This window comes from Oncorhynchus mykiss, chromosome 5 (assembly GCF_013265735.2).
Source record: "Oncorhynchus mykiss isolate Arlee chromosome 5, USDA_OmykA_1.1, whole genome shotgun sequence".
Lineage (NCBI taxonomy): Eukaryota > Metazoa > Chordata > Actinopteri > Salmoniformes > Salmonidae > Oncorhynchus > Oncorhynchus mykiss.
Window position 1 is genome coordinate 51,551,146 of NC_048569.1, and position 24,716 is coordinate 51,575,861.

Sequence of the window (24,716 nt, forward strand, 5' to 3'; positions counted from 1 at the left end):
TTCTATCCTCTCCTTTCAATCCCTCTCTTCCCCACCCTCCTCCGGCTGCTCTGTACTTCTGGACTAACCCCTTCCCCCTCGCTGCCTTTTATTCTTTCCTTCCTACCCTTCCACCTCGTGCCCTTTACTCTCCGACACCATCCATTGCCCTTGCCTAGCTGCCACCAAGGGCTTGGAGGCCCGCCGTGACTCTCTCTTCTGTCCAGACGAGCTTGACTCGCTCTTCTCCTACTTTGACACCTCCGCCAAGCTTAGGAGCAGTAAGTACGGCTCTGTGTGTTTCGCTCTCCACCTCCTTCCTTCGCTCCCTCCACCCATCTGTACTCACCGCTCAGGTTGTCGACTAATACCCATTCCATCCCCCTCACACAACCCCAATCTCACTCTCTAAATGGATAGTGCAGTCATCTTGAATGTAATTGGTGTGGAGTATACCATGTGTTCCTCTCAGGGTTGTCTCATCACGTGGTTGTGGTCAGTGACTTGTTTATGGGTTATTGTGGCTGTGGGGTCAGCCGGGAAATGGCTTCACTGGGTGTGGCGGCCAAAGTGCTCTGAATTCTCTAACCACTTGGTTGAAGTTGGTGAATGTGTGTGCGCTGCTGTTGTTTAGTGACTGTGAGTGATTGTGACTGTTTGGTCCCCCGCAGTAAGAAGTGCGGACAGTGGCATCCAGAACAGTGCTGATGGGAGTAGGGAGATGCTGGTCACCATCCCCTCCACGAACAGCTTGGCTGAAGCAGGTAAGACACATACACACCAGCCTGATGAGTCTCACTTGTACCCAGCATATTGTGAAATATTAGCTGTTCAATAGCCCTACATGTGCACACATTGAAACTAGAACACCATACATTATTTAAATTCCTTTATTTAAATATATTCCTGATTTGCCATGACAAACAACAATTTACACCTTGATAACCCTTTTACTCCCTCTCTCTTTTTCTACCCCACCCCTAGAAGCTGCCGAGGCACCTCCCATGACTATGCCTGCCACCCTGCCCCCTCCGTCGCCCTGTAAGGAGGTGGTGATATTCTCGGAGCCCAAGGAGTACTCCCCGGGACTGCAGCTGTACTGGGCCTCATGTGCCCGCAGCCTGCCTGACATGGCCGAGGCCCTGGCCCATGGAGAGGAGGTCAACTGGGTCAACACCGATGACGATAAGAGGACCCCCCTCATCATGGCTGTGCAGGGGGTGAGGTGGATGGATAGGATACTTGAGTATTGTGGACAAAATCAAATCAAATGTATTTGTCACATACACATGGTTAGCAGATGTTAATGCGAGTGTAGCGAAATGCTTGTGCTTCTAGTTCCGACAATGCAGTAATAGCCAACGAGTAATCTAGCATAACAATTCCAAAACTACTACCTTATACACACAAGTGTAAAGGGATAAAGAATATGTACATAAAGATATATGAATGAGTGATGGTACAGAACGGCATAGGCAAGATGCAGTAGATGGTATCGAGTACAGTATATACATATGACATGAGTAATGTAGGGTATGTAAACAAAGTGGCATAGTTTAAAGTGGCTAGTGATACATGTATTACATAAAGATGCAGTAGATGATATAGAGTACCTTATATACAAGTAGCATTGTTTAAAGTGGCTAGTGATGTATTTTACATCAATTTCCATCAATTCCCATTATTTAAGTGGCTGGAGTTGAGTCAGTGTGTTGGCAGCAGCCACTCAATGTTAGTGGTGTCTGTTTAACAGTTTGATGGCCTTGAGAATAGAAGCTGTTTTTCAGTCTCTGCTTTGATGCACCTGTACTGACCTCGCCTTCTGGGTGATAGCGGGGTGAACAGGCAGTGGCTCGGGTGGTTGTTGTCCTTGATGATCTTTATGGCCTTCCTGTGACATCGGGTGGTGTAGGTGTCCTGGAGGCAGGTAGTTTGCCCCCGGTGATGCGTTGTGCAGACCTCAGTACCCTCTGGAGAGCCTTACGGTTGTGGGTGGAGCAGTTGCCGTACCAGGCGGTGATACAGCCCGACAGGATGCTCTCGAGTGTGCATCTGTAGAAGTTTGTGAGTGCTTTTGGTGACAAGCCAAATTTCTTCAGCCTCCTGAGGTTGAAGAGGCGCTGCTGCGCCTTCTTCACAACACTGTCTGTGTGGGTGGACCAATTCAGTTTGTCTGTGATGTGTACGCCGAGGAACTTAAAACTTACGACTGTCCCATCGATGTGGATAGGGGGGTGCTCTCTCTGCTGTTTCCTGAAGTCCACCGTCATATCCTTAGTTTTGTTGACGTTGAGTGTGAGGTTATTTTCCTGACACCACACTCCGACCTCCTCCCTGTAGGACGTCTCGTCGTTGTTGGTAATCAAGCCTACCACTGTAGTGTCGTCCGCAAACTTGATGATTGAGTTGGAGGCGTGCATGGCCACGCAGTCGTGGGTGAACAGGGAGTACAGGAGAAGGCTCAGAACGCACCTTTGTTGGGCCCCAGTGTTGAGGATCAGCGGGGTGGAGATGTTGTTACCTACCCTCACCACCTGGGGGCGGCCTGTCAGGAAGTCCAGTACCCAGTTGCACAGGGCGGGGTCGAGACCCAGGGTCTCAAGCTTGATGACGAGTTTGGTGGGTACTATGGTGTTAAATGCTGAGCTGTAGTCGATGAACAGCATTCTCACATAGGTATTCCTCTTGTCCAGATGGGTTAGGGCAGTGTGCAGTGTGCAGTGTGGTTGAGATTGCATCGTCTGTGGACCTATTTGGGCGGTAAGCAAATTGGAGTGGGTCTAGGGTGTCAGGTAGGGTGGAGGTGATATGGTCAGCCATGGGGAGTGTGTGTTAAATGGACTGTTCCTTTTCTAAACATCTGTCACCTGTATGCGTGTGTAAATTTGCATTTCATATCTATTATTCCAGGGCTCTTTAGTGACCTGTGAGTTCCTTCTCCAAAATGCGGCCAACGTGAACCAGCAGGACGCCCAGGGCCGAGGACCACTTCACCACGCCACCATCCTGGGTCACACTGGGTCAGTCTCCCCCTCACACTACTTACCACTACCACATTGTCCACTTTTTTACTAGGCCCGTTAAAGACCCATACAATGACTGCTCTTATACAGGCCTGTACAAAAAAAACAGCTCTAGCATTAAAAGTCTGTTATTCCTAGACGATTTCACTTGGCTTAATAAAATTATACTGCTTCTTTGACTCCATCTCAATCATCTGACCTTTTTTTTGTGTTTTGGTTTAGCCATTATGTCGAGCCTCCGCTAAGGCGGTTTGTAAAATATTTGACCATAATAGACCAGGGTAGTATTTGAGGTTAATTGTGGTGACCCAAGTTGACAGTTTTAGTTAATGTTGGGGTAAAATTGATTGGTTCCTTTTGAATTTCTTTCTCCAATACAGACAAGTGTGTTTATTCCTGAAACGAGGAGCCAATCAGAAAGCGGCAGACATTGAAGAGAAAACGCCACTATCCATGGCAGTGGACGCTGCCAATGCAGACATTGTCACATTGTGAGTGTTGTGCCTGTTGGCCTTTTTTAATAGAATATGTACAGTAGATAGTGCATTTCTTTTTAAATGGTATAATGGATACCTGTAACCTTTAAATAAATGTGTTTGCATCATTAAAATTGTATTGTACACAGGTTGGCAAAAGATGAAAGAATTCAGTGACTGTTCTTTCCCCATATCAATCTCTTAACTTTTGTTAAAATCTCCCTTTTTCCCAGGTTGCGATTGGCCAAGATGAATGAGGAGATGCGGGAGGCGGAGGGGCCCTACATGCAGTCAGGTCAATATTCCACCTACAGCCCCACCGAGATGCAATACAGGAAGTGCATGCAGGAGTTTATTAACCTGCAGCTGGATTAACCCTAGAGACAGTAGAGCCCCAATAGACAGACAGGAGTAGCATCATATGTTTAATAAGCAGACATTTGATGTCCTGTATTGTTGTTCAATACCTCTATGAAGACTCCGGTCAGCCAGGTGGTAAGCTAAGCTGCATCTTGTGTCTGCAGAAAGGTGCTAGACTTTTATTTACTTGACCGGGGTCAAAGCCATTAGCCGTAGAGCCAGTGTTTTAACTACTGAACAGCTGAAGACTCGCTGCTTCCTTTGAAGTCGTGGCTGTTGTTGTCTGATGATGCGTTCCAACTTTCAAACAGCCATGTCTTTATTAGTTGCAATGTCTTTTCAAAGAGAACTTGCAACAGAGGTTGTCATGACTATCAAATAGCAGTCACATCAGGCAATAATCCTGACTTTTGACCATCAGACTGTTGAGTAGCTAACAGTGTCTTGCCATGCACCAGGTGTGATTATTAGTGATTTTACTTTAGGGAATATTTATATGCGTATTCCTGATATGCTTATGCAATATTTCAGTGTGTTACATGCTTGTATGTTTCCCACAGTGAGTCTTAAACTCCTGTGTAAAAGACCTTGTCTTGTTTGACATTTTTATCGTTACAATTAAGTATCAATCTTGGCAAATTTTACGTATGAATTTTACTTTTGTGAAATTGAGTTCAGAAAGAATCTATTTTAAAACAACAATTGGATCCATATTTAGCATACAAATTGTTGTAAATTATGTATTGTACATACATTTCTATATCATAACAGTATTAAGCAGAATAGGGAGTAAGGTTGAGAGAGATTCTCTGAAGCGGTAATGTAAAACAACACTGGGTTGAGTGCTGTGGCTTCTGTGCTTGCGTCCTTGTATGAGTTTTTTTGTATTGTGTGGTATTTTATACACCGGTTTTAATTATTAAGCTTTGATTTGATTTTTAGTCTACCTGGTTACAGTATGATGCCTGTCAAAATTGAACATTTTCCCCCACTGGGAATCCTGTTCTTTGTCTGACCTTTGACAACAATTGTCTGTCCTTAATGTTAGCTGACACTATTTAGGGTGCGAATTTAAGTTTAGATAAGGGATATCAAGATGGTAGAGGGCAGTAAGTATAGAAAAGTATCCATATTTACAGCATTTTACCACATGCTAATTATATAATTACCTTAAACTTATTGGAGCGTAAAAAAAAAGTTAACTGAGAATGTCAATATAGAACAGTGCTCACTCGAGAGAGAGAGAGCTCACTCGAGTATTGTTGGAAAATAATGAATGAATGAAATGTACCCCTCTTTCATCCTTCATCTCCCCGCTCTTGTAGTCTGTGCCCTTGGCAATGCCCCCGGGCCAGATGGGTCATTAAACAGGACAAAAAGCACTTTTATCAGACCTCATCATTATTGACGCATCAGACTGCTCCTAGAAGTCCATATAAGACTCCCCTGAGTACTACTGTACCCTGGCCAAAGGGGATGGATATCAGCTGAGAGAGAATACAGAGACTACACTGTGTATCCAGTCAGCCATGTTGAGCAGGTTGTCTGATATATGTCAATGGTGGTCTCATGTACCAAGTAGTCCTCTGTGACTAGCCAGTGTGTGTGAGTGTGCACTGAGGAGATTGAGTATCAGTTAAAAAAGTGATTTTAATGATTGTGATGAATAGCGCTGTTCCTGAAAAGTTTTGTCTAAGTATGTCGGATTCAGTTTTTGACGATTATATCACATTATTATTCAAACTGTGCTACCAAATTGGCCACGTCAGTAGACGTAGGCTACATCAACTGCATCGGTGTATTTAATCTGCACGTGAACCAGCACACTGCTTCTCTGCGAGTGAAATGAGTTCGGGAAAAACTAGAAGTATGCCAACTTTAAATGTCCAAACTCAGAATCAAATAGGCTTTCCAAAAATAAAACGGACGCTGTGGTATAACGTTTATTTTGATTGCCGATTTTCTGCCGATTGCGTGCATTTATCAAAATCCCATCAGGTAGCCTGATTTCAGGTAAACAAGATTATTAGGGAAAACGCATGCACAGCATGTACATGTTTAAATATAACAATTATATTAATCATTAGTGCTGGCTGTGTTCCTATTGGTCTGTCACCGTGGATCGGCTCGTAACACCAGCTGAGCCTACGACCGCACGTAGTGGTACTTAATTGGCAGACCCTACGAGCCAAGATGTCCGACAATCGTTTACGACCTAAGAATTTGCCCACGACTTGGAAACTTTGTCGGGGGCGACAAAATCATGACATAAGATGAGTAAAATCGTACTGTCTGGAAAGGCCTTAAAGGCTAGAGTTTGCAGTGTGAGTCTGACAGGGTAAGGAAACAACTTGTGCAAATACCTCTGGTGGCCTCAAGAGTGCTGCATTTAGAAATGATTCACTGAATGAGTGGAATATACAGAGGGCTAACAGTTGCGTTTGAAAAGCAGCCTAGGTGACAGCATGTTGCTCTTTGGACTTGACGTAATGTAGGCTACTGGATATTGTTCCTCCATTTCAAATGTGTTTGGCAATTTCTCACTATGTAGATTCAGTCAATGACCATAGATTGGACCTGTAACAAGGATACTTGATTGAATACGACTGTCCACGTACCGTTTTCTTCAATATAACTTCTGTCATGCTTTAAAAATGCGATGTGAGTGATTATCATTGCCTTAAGGTCAAGAGCAAATACAGTAGTGTTGATTACAAAGACAATGCTTTACACTTTGTTAGTGAAGGAATCTGAAGTGTTGTAGGGAAGGGATCCAATTGAAGTGTGGAACGAGGCTGTCTTGTTACTTAGTCTTTCTTTAACTTCACTTTTCTTTGTTCTGTACTGTTCTGTTTTTTCCTCTCTCCTCCCCAGAGTTTGTGCCTTTCTTCTGTTCTCTTGTTTCTTTTGGGTGCTGAGGCCAACACAGCTGTATTTTTGTACATAAATCCTGCACTTTAAATACAATACAGTTGCTAACAAAAACTAATCTTGTGATAATTTTTTCCCGCATCACAATTCACTGCAAAGAGAGGGCTCCTTATCTTGGTATTGCTTCAGGCCTTCACACTGCTCAAACATTGTGGTGCTGCTTCTTTCTTTCATTCTGTCACTGCTTTCTCTCTACTGAGCCACAGTGACACTAACAGGTATGGACAACTTTCTATATTTCTTTCCCTCGCTCTTCAACCCCCTCACCTGTATCATGTGCATGAATGTCTGTGACAACCGTTTGAGCTCTCAAACTTTCCTTCCGCAGTCTTGCATTGTATTTATTATACAATAGCAACTTGTTTTCTTCTCTGTAAGTCTCTGCTAGTCTTGTACTTACACTGTAATAGTTTACTTTGTACTTGCAGGAGATGAAACCTACCAAGACATTTTCCAGGACTTTTCCCAGATGGCGTCAAACGACCCGGAGAAGCTGAACCGCTACCAGCAGTACGACTCGCAACAGAGGCCATGAGGGAGGGAGATGCTACAACTCAGGAGGACCCACTTTGAAGTGGCAGATAGGTCTGGAATTCTAACGGGGTGTGCTCAGCACCAGTATCAGAAGGCCGTTTCTCCAGAACCTTAATGTCATCACTGATGTTTACAGTAAAACTTTGAAGTGTGAGTCGATGTACAGTGCACGTTGCTGGTTTGTCACTCTTCCGATAAAAGCCCATAAATGTGGCACATGCAAAGATTGATAGTGGGTGATTTTAGGGGTAAAAATGTATTGTCAGATTCTCCATGTTTGACACCAGACTAGTTATCTGTTTGTGAGGGGATTGGGGGGTAGTCAGTAGTGTTTTTGTTTTGTTGGGGAAAATAAGCCGTATGTTGTTTAAGAGTATCATTTCATATTCAATCTCATGTTGGGATTGAACCTGGAAGCCAGCCGCACCAATGTGTCGGAGGAAACAAGTCAGTGTGCATGCGCCCGGTCCGCCACACGAGTTGCTAGAGTGCGATGGGACATGGACATCCCGGCCGGCCAAACCCTCCACTAACCCGGACGATGCTGGACCAATTGTGCGCCGCATCTCAGTCGCAACCGGCTGCAACCCAGGTCTGTAGTGAAGCATCTAGCACTGCCTTAGACCGCTGCGCCACTTGGGAGGCCCTGTGTTTGTCCGTTTCTGTATGTTCATGTTTGAGTTAAAGTACCCGCTGTTTCTGAAATGCTCACTATTATATTTCAAGCTCAAGTATTTTTGACTCCTGCTCATTGGATAGCAAAAAACAACACCTACAAACAATCAGTGTAGATGAAGAGGAGGAGACCGGTAACCTTTTACTGTACTGGGCAAAATCATGGTCACCTTAAACAAGAGTATACACCTCATGGTTATGGACTTTAAAAAAATACACCTGTACCATGTCAGAGTTTAAAAGTATTAAATTGTGTTTGTATCCCAATATTTAACTTTATATACACATCACAGAAGACTGAAATATAACTGTTTGAGATACACCAGATTTTTGTTTCGAATTATGAAAATAATTAACATTCCACCCATGAGGCCAAAGGTTCTTTTGGTCATAGACTGCAGGAAAGTGCCACAGAAGGATTTCTAAGCCTTGAGACAAGGAGCCATTGAGGGTGAATGGGCAAGACAAAAGATTTAAGTGCCTTTGAATGGGGTATGGTAGTACTGTAGGTGCCAGGCGCACCGGATTGAGTGTGTCAAGACCTGCAATGCTGATGGGTTTTTCACACACAAATGTCCAGTGTGTATCAGGAATCGTCCACCAACCAACCACTGTGGGAAGCAGTGGAGTCAACATGGGCCAGTATCCCTGTAGAATGCTTTCGACAACTTGTAGAGTCCATGCCCCGAAAAATTGAGTCTTTTCTGAGGGCAACTCAATATTCTGTCAATCTTTTCGGAATTGCATTTACAATACGAAGAGCTCTTCAGCCAATTATACCTGGTGCTAACATGCTCACATGCTCACACTCCGTTATTTTAATCGTTTTGGCAGGTATAATTAGGTATAAGGTATAATTAGAATGAGGATCTGTGTCCGATCTGATACGGACACAGATCCTCATTCTAATTATACCTTATACCTAATTATACCTGCCAAAACGATTAAAATAACGGAGTGTGATCAAATTTTCCTGACTACCTCTGGATGTAACATTGCTTTGACTCTCACCTGTAAAAACGCGCCCACTGAGCTTTCATCCAACCAATCAATTCATCCCTGACTGTCTGGAGGTGGTCAGGAAGATCTGTTCTTTAAATTGTCTATACCTGTCTAAAAATGTGAGCACAATCAGAATGTGGACAAGATCAGGACATGTTATGTGCAGGTATAAACGGGACTATACTTAAATACAACATATAGCTGTTCATTTTCTGAAATTGTCTTTTTATATTTTCTCTCCCTATACAACTCATATGTATACTATCCATGTAATTAAGGACTATATTATATTAACTGCAAATAGTGGACTGAAAACGTATTGCTGAATGTTGGATTGTTTGTTTGATTTTATAAATACATTTTCCGTTGCGATTTTGTCTTAATGAATTTCAACATCAATTACAGCAATAATTAAGGACTTTATTATACACAAAATTGAGTTTGGCTTCCATATTAAATGTCCTGTCCTCATTTTATCTCTGATACATTGATGTTATCGGATCCTTCTGAGAAATGTCACCCACTCTCTTCCAAGCAGAGTCCTTACCTCATGAAGGATTTATGTTCCTCCATGGAAGGCGGGCGAATACAAACAATTGCATGCGTCGCATCCTCACCTGCCGTCCTTACAGTCAGCAACATAGTGAACACATTTTGGTAACTGCCAAAATAAAGGAAATAATTGAGTAAATTAGGGATACAAAGTATATTGAAAGCAGGTGCTCCCACACAAGTGTTTCCTGAGTTAATTAATCAATTAACATCCCATCATGCTTTGTCATGTATAAAAATGCCCAGTTGCCCATTATTTTTTGCTGAGAATGGCTATAAAAAGAGCTGACTTTGAAAGAGGGGCATATAGGGGGTGTGTCAGTATCCAGCTCTCAACCTAATTGAAAACCTACAATTAATTAATTTGTTATTTAACTAACTAGGCAAGTCAGTCAAGAACACATTCTTATTTAAAATGATGCCTACCAAAAGGCCTCCTGCGGGGACGGGATCAGGGATTGTAAATAGGACAAAACCATAAAGAGAGACCTAAAGACAACGACATGGTACAAACATTGGGCACAGACAACACAAAGGGCAAGAAGGTAGCGACAATAAATCGCGCAAAGCAGCCACAACTGTCAGTGTCCATGATTAAAGAGATTGCATAAAACTGACCGGTTTGAGTGTCACATCCGTTTCCAGTCACTAGCTGCAGCGAACTGAAAAGAGGAGCGACCCAGGGATGTGTGCGCTGGGGACCTTTAACAGAATGTGACTGGCAGAACGGGTGTTGTATGTGGAGGATGATGGCTGCAATAGATATCTCGGGGGAGTGAGGGCTAAGGGTGTAATATGGAAGCATCAACCAGTGGGTCTTGCGACGGGGATACAGAGATGACCAGTTTACAGAGGAGTATAGAGTGCAGTGATGTGTCCTATAAGGAGCCTTGGTGGCAATTCTGATGCCCGAATGGTAAAGAACATCTAGCCGATCTATAAATTACGTTTCCGTCATCTAGCATGGTCATCTAAATCGGGGTTTGTTTGGCAGTGAAAGAGGGGTGATTACAATAGAGGAAACCAAGTCTAGATTTAGCTTTAGCCTGCAGCTTTGATATGTGCTGAGAAGGACAGTGTACAATCTAGCCATACTCCCAACTTGTATGAGTTGACTACCTCAAGCTTTAAACCCTCAGAGATAGTAATCAGACCATGGGGAGAGGGGCATTCTACCGAACCACATTACCTTTGTGGAGAGATCTGCTTCTTAAAGTAACTAACTTTGGCCTTCCAGATAGCCCGAGTGCACTTATTTCTCATTTGCCTGAACGAAAGCCAGTCAGCCTGAATATGCGTGTGCCGAGCCTTTCGACAAATGCAATTCTTGAGGTGGAGTAACTCTGCAAGATCACGGGCGAACCAGAGGCTGAACCTGTTTTTAATTCTCATTTTCTTTTTGGGGGTGTGTTTGACAATAACACTGAAAATATCAAAAAAGAAGGTCCAAGCGTCTTCGACAGAGGCCAGTTCATGAAGGAAGGCTTGCTCATTAAAGTTTCTTAGCAAGCATCTATGACAAATCAGGACAGGTCGTTTCACTGAGCAGCCATTACGAGCACAGGCTGTAAAACTGATCACTAAGGTCATTATGTGACAGGTTAAAGGGAATATTCATAGCCTGTTATACATTAAAAAGTATTAGTAAGTTTATAGTATGTGAGGATCATAAAACATATAAGGTTAAAAATATGCATTCAGTATTAGTTGATAGAGATTGATAACATTCATATAATTGTGTTAAAGTTAAAATCTGTCAAAGGGTACGAATTGTGAGAGTAATGTGTAAACGTTATATTGATTACTTTATTTTGTGGTGCCTAACAATGTGCATCTGTGATCTACGAAATGCTCTTAATCTATGAGCCGGAGACCCATATTCCTGGGGAAAATCGTGGTATTTTCTCATTACACTAAACGTTGAATTGAGAATACAACACCGTATCACACTCGTGATTATTTCTCCCCTGTTTTCAGGGGCGTAACAATTACAGAAAACACCAGACTGATACCTTATCAGGATTATTTGTGAGGATAACATCAAGAAGAGTAGCCTTTTCTGGGTGTCATGCCTGACTAGACCGGGCACACGTTTGCCATCCCGCGCTTGTTGATTTTGTCTATTAACACCAGACGCAACTAGGACACGCAGGTTGAAATATCAAAACAAACTTTGAACCACCTATATTAATTTGGGGACAGGTCGAAACACATGAAACATTCATGGCCAATTAGCTAGCCAATTTGTCCTGGGATATAAACATTGGGTTGTTATTTTACCTGAAATCCACAAGGTCATTTGTAGATTTTTGAACCATTTAGTTTTCTCTACTCTGACAATTAATGCAAAGATAAAACCGGAAACTTAGTTGGTTTCTAGTAATCTCTCCTCCTTCAGTCTTCTTCTGTGGACTTTATATGGCGGTTGGCAACCAACTTTAAGTTGTATTATCACTACCAACTGGACTGGAGTGTGGGTCTCAATTCATCTACCCACGTGGGTATATTCTCCTAAAAAGGTGGGACTTGCAGCGTGTCACTCGTCAAAAATAGAACCAAGTTCTATTTTAGCGCCTGGCTTAGAGGACACACAAGCAATTTGGATGAAATTATTGAATAACGTGCACATTTATTTTATGTGGTCAGCATGTAATGGGAGCGGCACCTGAGATAGCCTTTTCCACCACCGTCAACAAAACACCAAATAATGGAATTTCTCGTGGAAGAATGGTGTCGCATCCCTTCAATAGAGTTCCAGACACTTGTAGAACCTATGCCTGGGGTGTCAAACTCATTCCATGGAGGGTCTCGTGTCTGCAGGTGTTTACTTTCAATTAACCCCTAGACAACCAGGTGTGGGGAGCTCTTTACTAATTAGTGACCTTAATTCATCAATCAAGTAAAAGGGAGGAGCAAAAACTCACACACACTCGGTCCTCAGTGGAATGAGTTTGACACCTGTTGATCTACGCCAAGGCTCATTGAAGCTGTTCGGGTGGCTCGTGGTGGCCCAATGCCATTTTAAAGACACTTCCGGTTGAGGTTTTCCTTTACTTTGGCAGTACATCCCTGATGGCTTAACCACTTAAATAATTACTTTGTTTATTTCACCTTGTGCAAAAATGTAAGGCATCCAGTCCTCTATTCCTCTGATGAGTGTGTTTAGTCTGTTCCAAAACCATTGTCCTGGAACACATCACAATATGTACTGCTATCCTGGTCACATGTATGTGCTATTGGCAATGGAATTACATCTGCTGTGTAGGCCTGTTACTCATAGTTAATTATTTGGTACTGTATGTAAAAAAAAAAAAAAAGAAGTTTCAAATAAAGAATAAATCACATTTTGAAAAAACAAAACCTGAATTTATGAGCCTGGGGGAACTGTTATTTAAGAGCATGATACCATAATGCAGACTCAGCCTGTATAGATGTACCTGTCGAGCTCTAGACAAAGTTTGTGGTGGTAAAGGCCATCTTTCCAGTCTGTACCCAGCCACAGGTCCTAGATCCTAGGCTTTTTTTGGAGAAGTCTGCGCTCGACTCCCCTGCAGAGAGGCAGAGGGCCGCTGCTGGAGACGTTTCCTCTCCATAAAAGAGTCAGAGCCATTAATGTCACTCACCCAGTCACAACATCCAAGGGTCTCCTCGGTACACTGAGCCTGCCAGGGATTACAGCTATCTGGGCAGAGACTGGCTCGACACACTCAGTTTTCCACCACAAAACACCAGAAAATGACCTTCATAAACAAGGGAAAGCTAGCTCGCGTGAGCACAGCCACTCTTGTGACTAGGCCGTAACCTCCAGTGAAAAAGCTGCAGGTTAAAGAAGAGCACTGAACTCAGTTGCACTTTATTGTAACTGGGGATAAAGTGGCTCGATTTTGTTTTCATGTGAAGAACACAAGCCAAGTCCTTCAGAAGAAATGATGATGCAGGCATGCAAACAAACCTCAGCATGATGAACATGCCGTTTCGTGCTATCATCACTTCATGATGTGTCATCTCTTCATGTTTTTCTTGATGATGTCCGATGTACTCTGCCCTCTAGTTATCAGAGATACCAGGCCACATCAGCCAAGATCCACAACATCCCACCCCATCTCAAGTCATCAACCAGGTCACATCGTCAAGAGGAGTCAAAACAGTCTGCCCTGTCCAGAGTCCCATGAACCACCTACACGTCACTTGCTGGCCCATAAGTCAAGTGAATAGCCACACACTCAATTTCACAACCCTCCTCTCCGAAGACTACTGGCCCATGCTGATCTGGTGGGTCTGCTCGTTTGCCTAAACAACATGAGTATGCTGTTGAGCCGCCATCCTTTCATCGACACTTACTACTCACCAATGTTCCAGCAGACGGTGACTACACGGGCGAAGGTATGCACATTGCTACTCTTCCTTCGATTTCTCCTCCCCTGCCCTCATTTGTTTGTCAGTTTGCTGACAGGCACTGGATGCACCGGTCTACTGCCTGCCCATAACTTCTCCCCAGGGTTCACAGCTTGGCCTGGCTGGACACAACCTCAGAATTATTTTTTTTTGCCTTGTTATGGTGTTGTGATTTTGGCCCCATAACCAACCAATTTTAGAAAAGGCCGATTGTTGCTCTGGATATTGATTCATAAAGACAAGTTTAGAACTTGTTTAGAACTTGTTAAGATTACAGGAAGAGTTCATGAAGTCACAGAACAAGGTCATGGTTGATATAGAATTATAGAACCTATAGAATTATTCCATGTGGCAATACTGGGGTCATAAAAAGGTTGATTACTTAAGTGATGATGGAGAGGGTTTTTGTGCGCACGTCATTACTCTGTTCAATTACTTGGTCAGACAAGTGAGCGCCAAGTACAGGATGTTGAGGCAGAAGAAAACAAGAAGCAAAGCTGAAATAAACATTAAAGTCAATGTTAACTATTTAAAATGTATAAGTTTCTTTCAGGAATTGAGATGATTTTCCACTTTTTTTTTTTCCATAAATCTACAATATCCCACCCGCATAGCACAGACATACGGGAAGTGAAACATTGGCAGTCCGCTCATCTTTGGGAAACCGGGTGGAGAGAAGGCAGGCTCATAGTGTGACTAAACATTTCCTCCCGTCAGTTGGGGAGTACAGGGTGTTATAGAGTCCTGTGTTGTTTGAGGTTAGGTATACCCCTGAAACCCACAATTTGGCCCATGTAACTAGCTCAGTCTATAATCAGAACAGGCTTTCGATAGTCCATTATTTAAGGGAGGCATCTACAATCTCATTAGTTGTGTATTCCAAGATGGTGAATGATGATAGCAACTGTACCTCAAAAAGAATAGAGACCGGATTCACATGAGTAAAGATTTAGGAACTTTCACTCTCAATAAAAGGCTATTATGAAGACATCCATGACTCAATATCTGGGCCAAAAACATACTGGTAATATTACTGACAATCCATTTCATTAATGGGAATTGACAGCTACAAAAAATTAATGAGTAGCACTGGACTCTTCCACTAGTTTTTATGGATAAAAATTTAAGTACCAATACTTTTATCCCCAGAGTTCCATATCATGCAGAAAAACTGCCCATTATTATCATTTCCCAAAAGCTTAACATTCCCTCCATAATAAACATGCATTTCAGTCGTTCCACAAAAAGAGTGCCTTTTGCATCCCTTTGATATTTTAAGTATAAACTGTGCTCCAATATTGCATTTTAAAAAGCCTGTTATATTACATGAAGTGTCCATTAAAATTTAGAACTCAATAAATCAAAATTCAGCATTTTGACATTTCCCTCCGTGTACCCTCTGACTTCTAAAAAATCGGAAAAAAAAAATCGGAAAAAAAAAATCGGAAAACAAAACCCGAAAAAAAATCCGAAAAAAAAAACTAGAAAAAAAATCTGAAAACAAACCCGAAAAAAAAATCGGGAAAAAAAATCTGAAAAAATTAGGGAAAAAAAAAACGAAAAAAAAATAAAAATAAAAAAATCGGGAAAAAAAACCCGAAAAAAAATCGGGAAAAAAAATCGGAAAAAAAATCCGAAAAAAAATCCGAAAAAAAATCGGGGAAAAAAACCCGAAAGAAAATCGGGAAAAAAAAATCGAAAAAAAAAACAGAAAAAAAATCGGAAAAAAAATCCGAAAAAAAAATTCGGAAAAAAAAATCAAAAAAATAAACCTGAAAAAAAATCGAAAAAAAATCGGAAAAAAACCCCCGAAAAAAAAACGGAAAAAAAATCCGAAAAAGAAATCGGGGAAAAAAACCCGAAAGAAAATCGGGAAAAAAATCGGAAAAAAAAAAAAGAAAAAAAATCCGAAAAAAAAAATCGGAAAAAAAAATCAAAAAAATAAACCTGAAAAAAAATCGAAAAAAAATCGGAAAAAACCCCCGAAAAAAAAACGGAAAAAAAATCCGAAAAAGAAATCGGGGAAAAAAACCCGAAAGAAAATCGGGAAAAAAATCGAAAAAAAAAACCAGAAAAAAAATCAGGAAAAAAAACCCGAAAGAAAATCGGGAAAAAAAAATCGGAAAAAAAATCAGAAAAAAAATCGGAAAAAAAATCCGAAAAAAAAAATCGGAAAAAAAAATCAAAAAAATAAACCTGAAAAAAAATCGAAAAAAAATCGGAAAAAAACCCCCGAAAAAAAAACGGAAAAAAAATCCGAAAAAGAAATCGGGGAAAAAAACCCGAAAGAAAATCGGGAAAAAAATCGGGAAAAAAAACCAGAAAAAAAATCAGGAAAAAAAATCGGCAAAAAAAACCGGAAAAAAAAAACCGGAAAAAAATCAGAAAAAAAAACCCGAAAAAAAATCGGGAAAAAAAATCGGAAAAAAAACGAAAAAAATTCAGAAAAAAAAATGAAAAAAAAAACCCGAAAAAAAATCTGAAAAAAAAAACGGAAAAAAAATCGGAAAAGAAAAACCAGAAAAACAACCCGAAAAGAAATCAGAAAAAAAATCGGGAAAAAAAATAGGAAAAAAAACCCCGAAAAAAAATCAGAAAAAAAAATAGAGAAAAAAAATCAGAAAAAAACAAACGGGAAAAAAAATCGGAAAAAAAACCCCGAAAAAAAATCGGAAAAAAAATCGGAAAAAAAAACCCGAAAAAAATTCCGGAAAAAAAATCGGCAAAAAAACCCCGAAAAAAAATCAGGAAAAAAAATCGGAAAAAAAACTGAAAAAAATCAGAAAAAAAAAAAATCAGAAAAAAAAATCGGGGAAAAAAACCCGAAAAAAAATTGGGAGAAAAAATCAGGAAAAAAAATCATAAAATCGAAAAAAAACGGAAAAAAATCCGAAAAAAATCAGAAAAAAAATCGGGGAAAAAAAACACGAAAAAAAATTGGGAAAAAAATTCCGAAAAAAAAAAATCCGAAAAAAAAACCCCGAAAAAAAATCGGAAAAAAAAACAGAAAAAAAATCGGAAAAGAAAAAACGGAAAAAAAATCGGAAAAAAAAACCCCGAAATAAAATCCCGAAAAAAAATCAGAAAAAAAAAATTCGGGAAAAAAAATAAGAAAAAAAAATCGGGAAAAAAAATCGGAAAAACAACCCGAAAAAAAATCAGAAAAAAAATCGGAAAAAAAATCGGAAAAAAAAACCTGAAAAAAAAAATTGGGAAAAAAAATCGGAAAAGAAACCCGAAAAAAAATCGGGAAAAAAAATCCGAAAAAAATCCGAAAAAAAATTGGAAAAAAACCCACGAAAAAAAAAACAGAAAAATAATGAGAAAAAAACAATCGGGAAAAAAAATTAGAAAAAAAAACCCGAAAAAAAATCGGAAAAAAAAACCCGAAAAAAATCAATAAAAAAAAATCCGGAAAAAAAATCGGGGAAAAAAAAAAAAAAAAAAAAATCGGTAAAAAAAACCTGAAAAAAAAATTGGGAAAAAAAATCGGAAAAAAAACCCGAAAAAAAATCGGAAAAAAAAATCAGAAAAAAATCGGAAAAAAAATCGGAAAAAAACCCACGAAAAAAAATCGGAAAAAAAATTCGGAAAAATAAACCCGAAAAAAATCGGAAAAAAAAACAGAAAAATAATCAGAAAAAAACAATCGGGAAAAAAAATTGGAAAAAAAAACCCGAAAAAAAATCGGAAAAAAAATCGGAAAAAAAAACCCGAAAAAAATCAGAAAAAAAAAATCCGGAAAAAAAATCGGGGAAAAAAACCCGAAAAAAAATCGGGAAAAAAAATTGGGAAAAAAAATCGGAAAAAATCGAAAAAAATCGGAAAAAAATCAGAAAAAAAATCAGAAAAGAAATCGGGGAAAAAAAACCGAAAAAAAATCGGGAAAAAAATCCGAAAAAAAAATTCCGAAAAAAAAAACGAAAAAAAAAAATCCGAAAAAAAATCGGAAAAAAAAAAACGGAAAAAAAATCGGAAAAGATTTTCTCTAGATTTTTTTTCTAGATTTTTTTTCTAGATGTTTTTCTAGATGTTTTCCTAGATTTTTTTCTAGATTTTCTTTCTAGATTTTTTTTCTAGATGTTTTTCTAGATTTTTTTCTAGATTTTTTTTCTAGATTTTTTTTCTAGATTTTTTTTTTAGATTTTTTTCTAGATTTTTTTTCTAGATTTTTTTTCTAGATTTTTTTTTTAGATTTTTTTCTAGATTTTTTTTCTAGATTTATTTCTAGATTTTTTTCTAGATTTTTTTTCTAGATTTTTTTTCTAGATTTTTTTTCTAGATGTTTTTCTAGATTTTTTTTTTAGATTTTTTTCTAGATTTTTTTTCTAGATTTTTTTTCTAGATTTTTTTTCTAGATTCTTTTCTAGATTTTTTTCTAGATTTTTTTTCTAGATTTTTTTTTGGATTTTTTTCTAGATTTTTATTCTAGATTTTTTTTCTAGATTTTTTTTCTAGATTTTTTTCTAGATATTTTTTTCTAGATTTTTTTCTAGATTTTATTTCTAGATTTTTTTTCTAACTTTTTTTCTAGATTTTTTTTCTAGATTTTTTTTCTACATTTTTTTCTACATTTTTTTTCTAGATTTTTTTTCTAGATTTTTTTTCTAGATTTTTTTTCTAGATTTTTTTCTAGATTTTTTTTTAGATTTTTTTTCTAGATTTTTTTTCTAGATTTTTTTCTAGATTTTTTTCTAGATGTTTTTCTAGATTTTTTTCTAGATTTTCTTTCTAGATTTTTTTTCTAGATGTTTTTCTAGATTTTTTTCTAGATTTTTTTTCTAGATTTTTTTTCTAGATTTTTTTTTTAGATTTTTTTCTAGATTTTTTTCTAGATTTTTTTTCTAGATTTTTTTTTTAGATTTTTTTCTAGATTTTTTTTCTAGATTTTTTTCTAGATTTTTTTCTAGATTTTTTTTCTAGATTTTTTTTCTAGATTTTTTTTTTTGATTTTTTTCTAGATTTTTATTCTAGATTTTTTTTCTAGATTTTTTTTCTAGATTTTTTTCTAGATATTTTTTCTACATTTTTTTCTACATTTTTTTTCTACATTTTTTTTCTAGATTTTTTTTCTAGATTTTTTTTCTAGATTTCTAAAAAAAATCGGAAAAAAAACCCGAAAAAAATCAATAAAAAAAAATCCGGAAAAAAAATCGGGAAAAAAAAAAAAAAAAAAAAAATCGGTAAAAAAAACCTGAAAAAAAAATTGGGAAAAAAAATCGGAAAAAAAACCCGAAAAAAAATCGGAAAAAAAAATCAGAAAAAAATCGGAAAAAAAATCGGAAAAAAACCCACGAAAAAAAATCGGAAAAAAAAATCGGAAAAATAAACCCGAAAAAAATCGGAAAAAAAAACAGAAAAATAATCAGAAAAAAACAATCGGGAAAAAAAATTGGAAAAAAAAAACCCGAAAAAAAATCGGAAAAAAAATCGGAAAAAAAACCCGAAAAAAATCAGAAAAAAAAAATCCGGAAAAAAAATCGGGGAAAAAAACCCGAAAAAAAATCGGGAAAAAAAATTGGGAAAAAAAATCGGAAAAAATCGAAAAAAATCGGAAAAAAATCAGAAAAAAAATCAGAAAAGAAATCGGGGAAAAAAAACCGAAAAAAAATCGGGAAAAAAATCCGAAAAAAAATTTCCGAAAAAAAAAACGAAAAAAAAAAATCCGAAAAAAAATCGGAAAAAAAAAAACGGAAAAAAAATCGGAAAAGATTTTCTCTAGATTTTTTTTCTAGATTTTTTTTCTAGATGTTTTTCTAGATGTTTTCCTAGATTTTTTTCTAGATTTTCTTTCTAGATTTTTTTTCTAGATGTTTTTCTAGATTTTTTTCTAGATTTTTTTTCTAGATTTTTTTTCTAGATTTTTTTTTTAGATTTTTTTCTAGATTTTTTTTCTAGATTTTTTTTCTAGATTTTTTTTTTAGATTTTTTTCTAGATTTTTTTTCTAGATTTATTTCTAGATTTTTTTCTAGATTTTTTTTCTAGATTTTTTTTCTAGATTTTTTTTCTAGATGTTTTTCTAGATTTTTTTTTTAGATTTTTTTCTAGATTTTTTTTCTAGATTTTTTTTCTAGATTTTTTTTCTAGATTTTTTTCTAGATTTTTTTCTAGATTTTTTTTCTAGATTTTTTTTTGGATTTTTTTCTAGATTTTTATTCTAGATTTTTTTTCTAGATTTTTTTTCTAGATTTTTTTCTAGATATTTTTTTCTAGATTTTTTTCTAGATTTTATTTCTAGATTTTTTTTCTAACTTTTTTTCTAGATTTTTTTTCTAGATTTTTTTTCTACATTTTTTTCTACATTTTTTTTCTACATTTTTTTTCTAGATTTTTTTTCTAGATTTTTTTTCTAGATTTTTTTCTAGATTTTTTTTTAGATTTTTTTTCTAGATTTTTTTTCTAGATTTTTTTCTAGATTTTTTTCTAGATGTTTTTCTAGATTTTTTTCTAGATTTTCTTTCTAGATTTTTTTTCTAGATGTTTTTCTAGATTTTTTTCTAGATTTTTTTTCTAGATTTTTTTTCTAGATTTTTTTTTTAGATTTTTTTCTAGATTTTTTTCTAGATTTTTTTTCTAGATTTTTTTTTTAGATTTTTTTCTAGATTTTTTTTCTAGATTTTTTTCTAGATTTTTTTCTAGATTTTTTTTCTAGATTTTTTTTCTAGATTTTTTTTTTTGATTTTTTTCTAGATTTTTATTCTAGATTTTTTTTCTAGATTTTTTTTCTAGATTTTTTTCTAGATATTTTTTCTACATTTTTTTCTACATTTTTTTTCTACATTTTTTTTCTAGATTTTTTTTCTAGATTTTTTTTCTAGATTTTTTTCTAGATTTTTTTTCTACATTTTTTTCTACATTTTTTTTCTACATTTTTTTTCTAGATTTTTTTTCTAGATTTTTTTCTAGATTTTTTTTTAGATTTTTTTTCTAGATTTTTTTTTTTGATTTTTTTCTAGATTTTTATTCTAGATTTTTTTTCTAGATTTTTTTTCTAGATTTTTTTCTAGATATTTTTTCTACATTTTTTTCTACATTTTTTTTCTACATTTTTTTTCTAGATTTTTTTTCTAGATTTTTTTTCTAGATTTTTTTCTAGATTTTTTTTCTACATTTTTTTCTACATTTTTTTTCTACATTTTTTTTCTAGATTTTTTTTCTAGATTTTTTTCTAGATTTTTTTTTAGATTTTTTTTCTAGATTTTTTTTTTTGATTTTTTTCTAGATTTTTATTCTAGATTTTTTTTCTAGATTTTTTTCTATATATTTTTTCTACATTTTTTTCTACATTTTTTTTCTACATTTTTTTTCTAGATTTTTTTTCTAGATTTTTTTTCTAGATTTTTTTCTAGATTTTTTTTCTACATTTTTTTCTACATTTTTTTTCTACATTTTTTTTCTAAATTTTTTTTCTAGATTTTTTTCTAGATTTTTTTTTAGATTTTTTTTCTAGATTTTTTTTCCAGATTTTTTTCTAGATTTTTTTTTTAGATTTTTTTCTAGATTTTTTTTCTAGATTTTTTTCTAGATTTTTTTTTTAGATTTTTTTCTAGATTTTTTTCTAGATTTTTTTCTAGATTTTTTTCTAGATTTTTTTTCTATATTTTTTTCTAGATTTTTTTTCTACATTTTTTTTCTACATTTTTTTTCTACATTTTTTTTCTACATTTTTTTTCTAGATCTTTTTCTAGATTTTTTTTTTTGATTTTTTTCTAGATTTTTTCTCTAGATTTTTTTTCTAGATTTTTTTTCTAGATTTTTTTCTAGATTTTTTTTCTAGATTTTTTTTCTAGATTTTTTTCTAGATTTTTTTTTTAGATTTTTTTCTAGATTTTTTTTCTAGATTTTTTTCTAGATTTTTTTTTTTGATTTTTTTCTAGATTGTTTTCTAGATTTTTTTCTAGATTTTTTTTCTAGATTTTTTTTCTAGATTTTTTTCTAGATTTTTTTTCTAGATTTTTTTCTAGATTTTTTTCTAGATTTTTTTTTCTAGATTTTTTTCTAGATTTTTTTCTAGATTTTTTTTCTAGATTTTTTTCTAGATTTTTTTTCTAGATTTTTTTCTAGATTTTTTTTTGGATTTTTTTCTAGATTTTTATTCTAGATTTTTTTTCTAGATTTTTTTTCTAGATTTTTTTCTAGATTTTTTTTTCTAGATTTTTTTCTAGATTTTTTTCTAGATTTTTTTTTTAGATTTTTTTCTAGATTTTTTTTCTAGATTTTTTTCTAGATTTTTTTTTTAGATTTTTTTCTAGATTTTTTTCTAGATTTTTTTCTAGATTTTTTTTTTTGATTTTTTTCTAGATTTTTTTTCTAGATTTGTTTCTAGATTTTTTTCTAGATTTTTTTTTCTAGATTTTTTTTCTAGATTTTTTTCTAGATTTTTTTTCTAGATTTTTTTCTAGATTTTTTTCTAGATTGTTTTCTAGATTTTTTTTCTAGATTTTTTTCTAGATTTTTTTCTAGATTTTTTTACTAGATTTTTTTCTAGATTTTTTTCTAGATTTTTTTTCTAGATTTTTTTTTGTGATTTCTTTCTCGATTTTTATTCTCGATTTTTTTTCTAGATGTTTTTCTACATGTTTTTCTAGATTTTTTTCTAGAATTTTTTTCTAGATTTTTTTTCTAGATGTTTTTCTAGATTTTTTTTTAGATTTTTTTCTAGATTTTTTTTCTAGATTTTTTTTCTAGATTTTTTTTCTAGATTTTTTTCTAGATTTTTTTTCTAGATTTTTTTCTAGATTTTTTTTCTAGATTTTTTTTTAGATTTTTTTTCTAGATTTTTATTCTAGATTTTTTTTCTAGATTTTTTCTAGATTTTTTTTCTAGATTTTTTTTCTAGATTTTTTTCTAGATTTTTTTCGAACTTTTTTTTCTAGATTTTTTTTCTAGATTTTTTTTTTGATTTTTTTCTAGATTTTTTTCTAGATTTTCTTTTCTAGATTTTTTTCTAGATTTTTTTTCTAGATATTTTTTCGAACTTTTTTTCTAGATTTTTTTTCTACATTTTTTTTCTACATTTTTTTCTAGATTTTTTTCTACATTTTTTTTCTACATTTTTTTCTAGATTTTTTTTTTCTAGATTTTTTTCTAGATATTTTTTCTACATTTTTTTCTACATTTTTTTTCTACATTTTTTTTCTAGATTTTTTTTCTAGATTTTTTTCTAGATTTTTTTTCTACATTTTTTTCTACATTTTTTTTCTACATTTTTTTTCTACATTTTTTTTCTAGATTTTTTTCTAGATTTTTTTTTAGATTTTTTTTCTAGATTTTTTTTCCAGATTTTTTTCTAGATTTTTTTTTTAGATTTTTTTCTAGATTTTTTTTCTAGATTTTTTTCTAGATTTTTTTTTTAGATTTTTTTCTAGATTTTTTTCTAGATTTTTTTCTATATTTTTTTTCTAGATTTTTTTCTAGATTTTTTTTCTAGATTTTTTTTCTACATTTTTTTCTAGATTTTTTTTCTAGATTTTTTTTCTAGATTTTTTTCTAGATTTTTTTTTTAGATTTTTTTCTAGATTTTTTTTCCAGATTTTTTTCTAGATTTTTTTTTTTGATTTTTTTCTAGATTGTTTTCTAGATTTTTTTCTAGATTTTTTTTCTAGATTTTTTTTCTAGATTTTTTTCTAGATTTTTTTTCTAGATTTTTTTCTAGATTTTTTTCTAGATTTTTTTTTCTAGATTTTTTTCTAGATTTTTTTCTAGATTTTTTTTCTAGATTTTTTTCTAGATTTTTTTTCTAGATTTTTTTCTAGATTTTTTTTTGGATTTTTTTCTAGATTTTTATTCTAGATTTTTTTTCTAGATTTTTTTTCTAGATTTTTTTCTAGATTTTTTTTTCTAGATTTTTTTCTAGATTTTTTTCTAGATTTTTTTTTTAGATTTTTTTCTAGATTTTTTTTCTAGATTTTTTTCTAGATTTTTTTTTTAGATTTTTTTCTAGATTTTTTTCTAGATTTTTTTCTAGATTTTTTTTCTAGATTTTTTTTTTTGATTTTTTTCTAGATTTTTTTTCTAGATTTGTTTCTAGATTTTTTTCTAGATTTTTTTTTCTAGATTTTTTTTCTAGATTTTTTTTCTAGATTTGTTTCTAGATTTTTTTCTAGATTTTTTTTCTAGATTTTTTTTCTAGATTTTTTTTTTTAGATTTTTTTCTAGATTTTTTTTCTAGATTTTTTTTCTAGATTTTTTTTTAGATTTTTTTCTAGATTTTTTTTCTAGATTTTTTTTCTAGATTTTTTTTCTAGATTTTTTTTCTAGATTTTTTTCTAGATTTTTTTTCTAGATTTTTTTCTAGATTTTTTTTCTAGATTTTTTTTTAGATTTTTTTTCTAGATTTTTATTCTAGATTTTTTTTCTAGATTTTTTCTAGATTTTTTTTCTAGATTTTTTTTCTAGATTTTTTTCTAGATTTTTTTCGAACTTTTTTTTCTAGATTTTTTTTCTAGATTTTTTTTTGGATTTTTTTCTTGATTTTTTTCTAGATTTTTTTTTCTAGATTTTTTTCTAGATTTTTTTTCTAGATTTTTTTTCGAACTTTTTTTCTAGATTTTTTTTCTACATTTTTTTTCTACATTTTTTTCTAGATTTTTTTCTACATTTTTTTTCTACATTTTTTTCTAGATTTTTTTCTAGATTTTTTTCTAGATTTTTTTCTAGATTTTTTTTCTAGATTTTTTTCTAGATTTTTTTTCTAGATTTTTTTCTAGATTTTTTTTTTAGATTTTTTTCTAGATTTTTTTCTAGATTTTTTTCTAGATTTTTTTTCTAGATTTTTTTCTAGATTTT

General features: G+C 33.8%; 1 protein-coding gene across 1 annotated transcript in view; it reads left to right on the top strand.

The window, feature by feature from the left end:
- The window catches only part of LOC110522961 (arf-GAP with coiled-coil, ANK repeat and PH domain-containing protein 2), a 123,546-nt gene extending 114,198 nt beyond the window's left edge, over positions 1-9,348 (top strand). The window contains 7 exon segments of the mRNA XM_036977765.1: positions 159-260; positions 651-743; positions 964-1,199; positions 2,890-2,999; positions 3,383-3,493; positions 3,712-3,773; positions 7,198-9,348. Coding sequence (XP_036833660.1) covers positions 159-260; positions 651-743; positions 964-1,199; positions 2,890-2,999; positions 3,383-3,493; positions 3,712-3,773; positions 7,198-7,304 — 821 coding nt within the window. The 3' untranslated portion in view covers positions 7,305-9,348.
- The last annotated feature ends 15,368 nt before the right edge of the window (positions 9,349-24,716 follow it).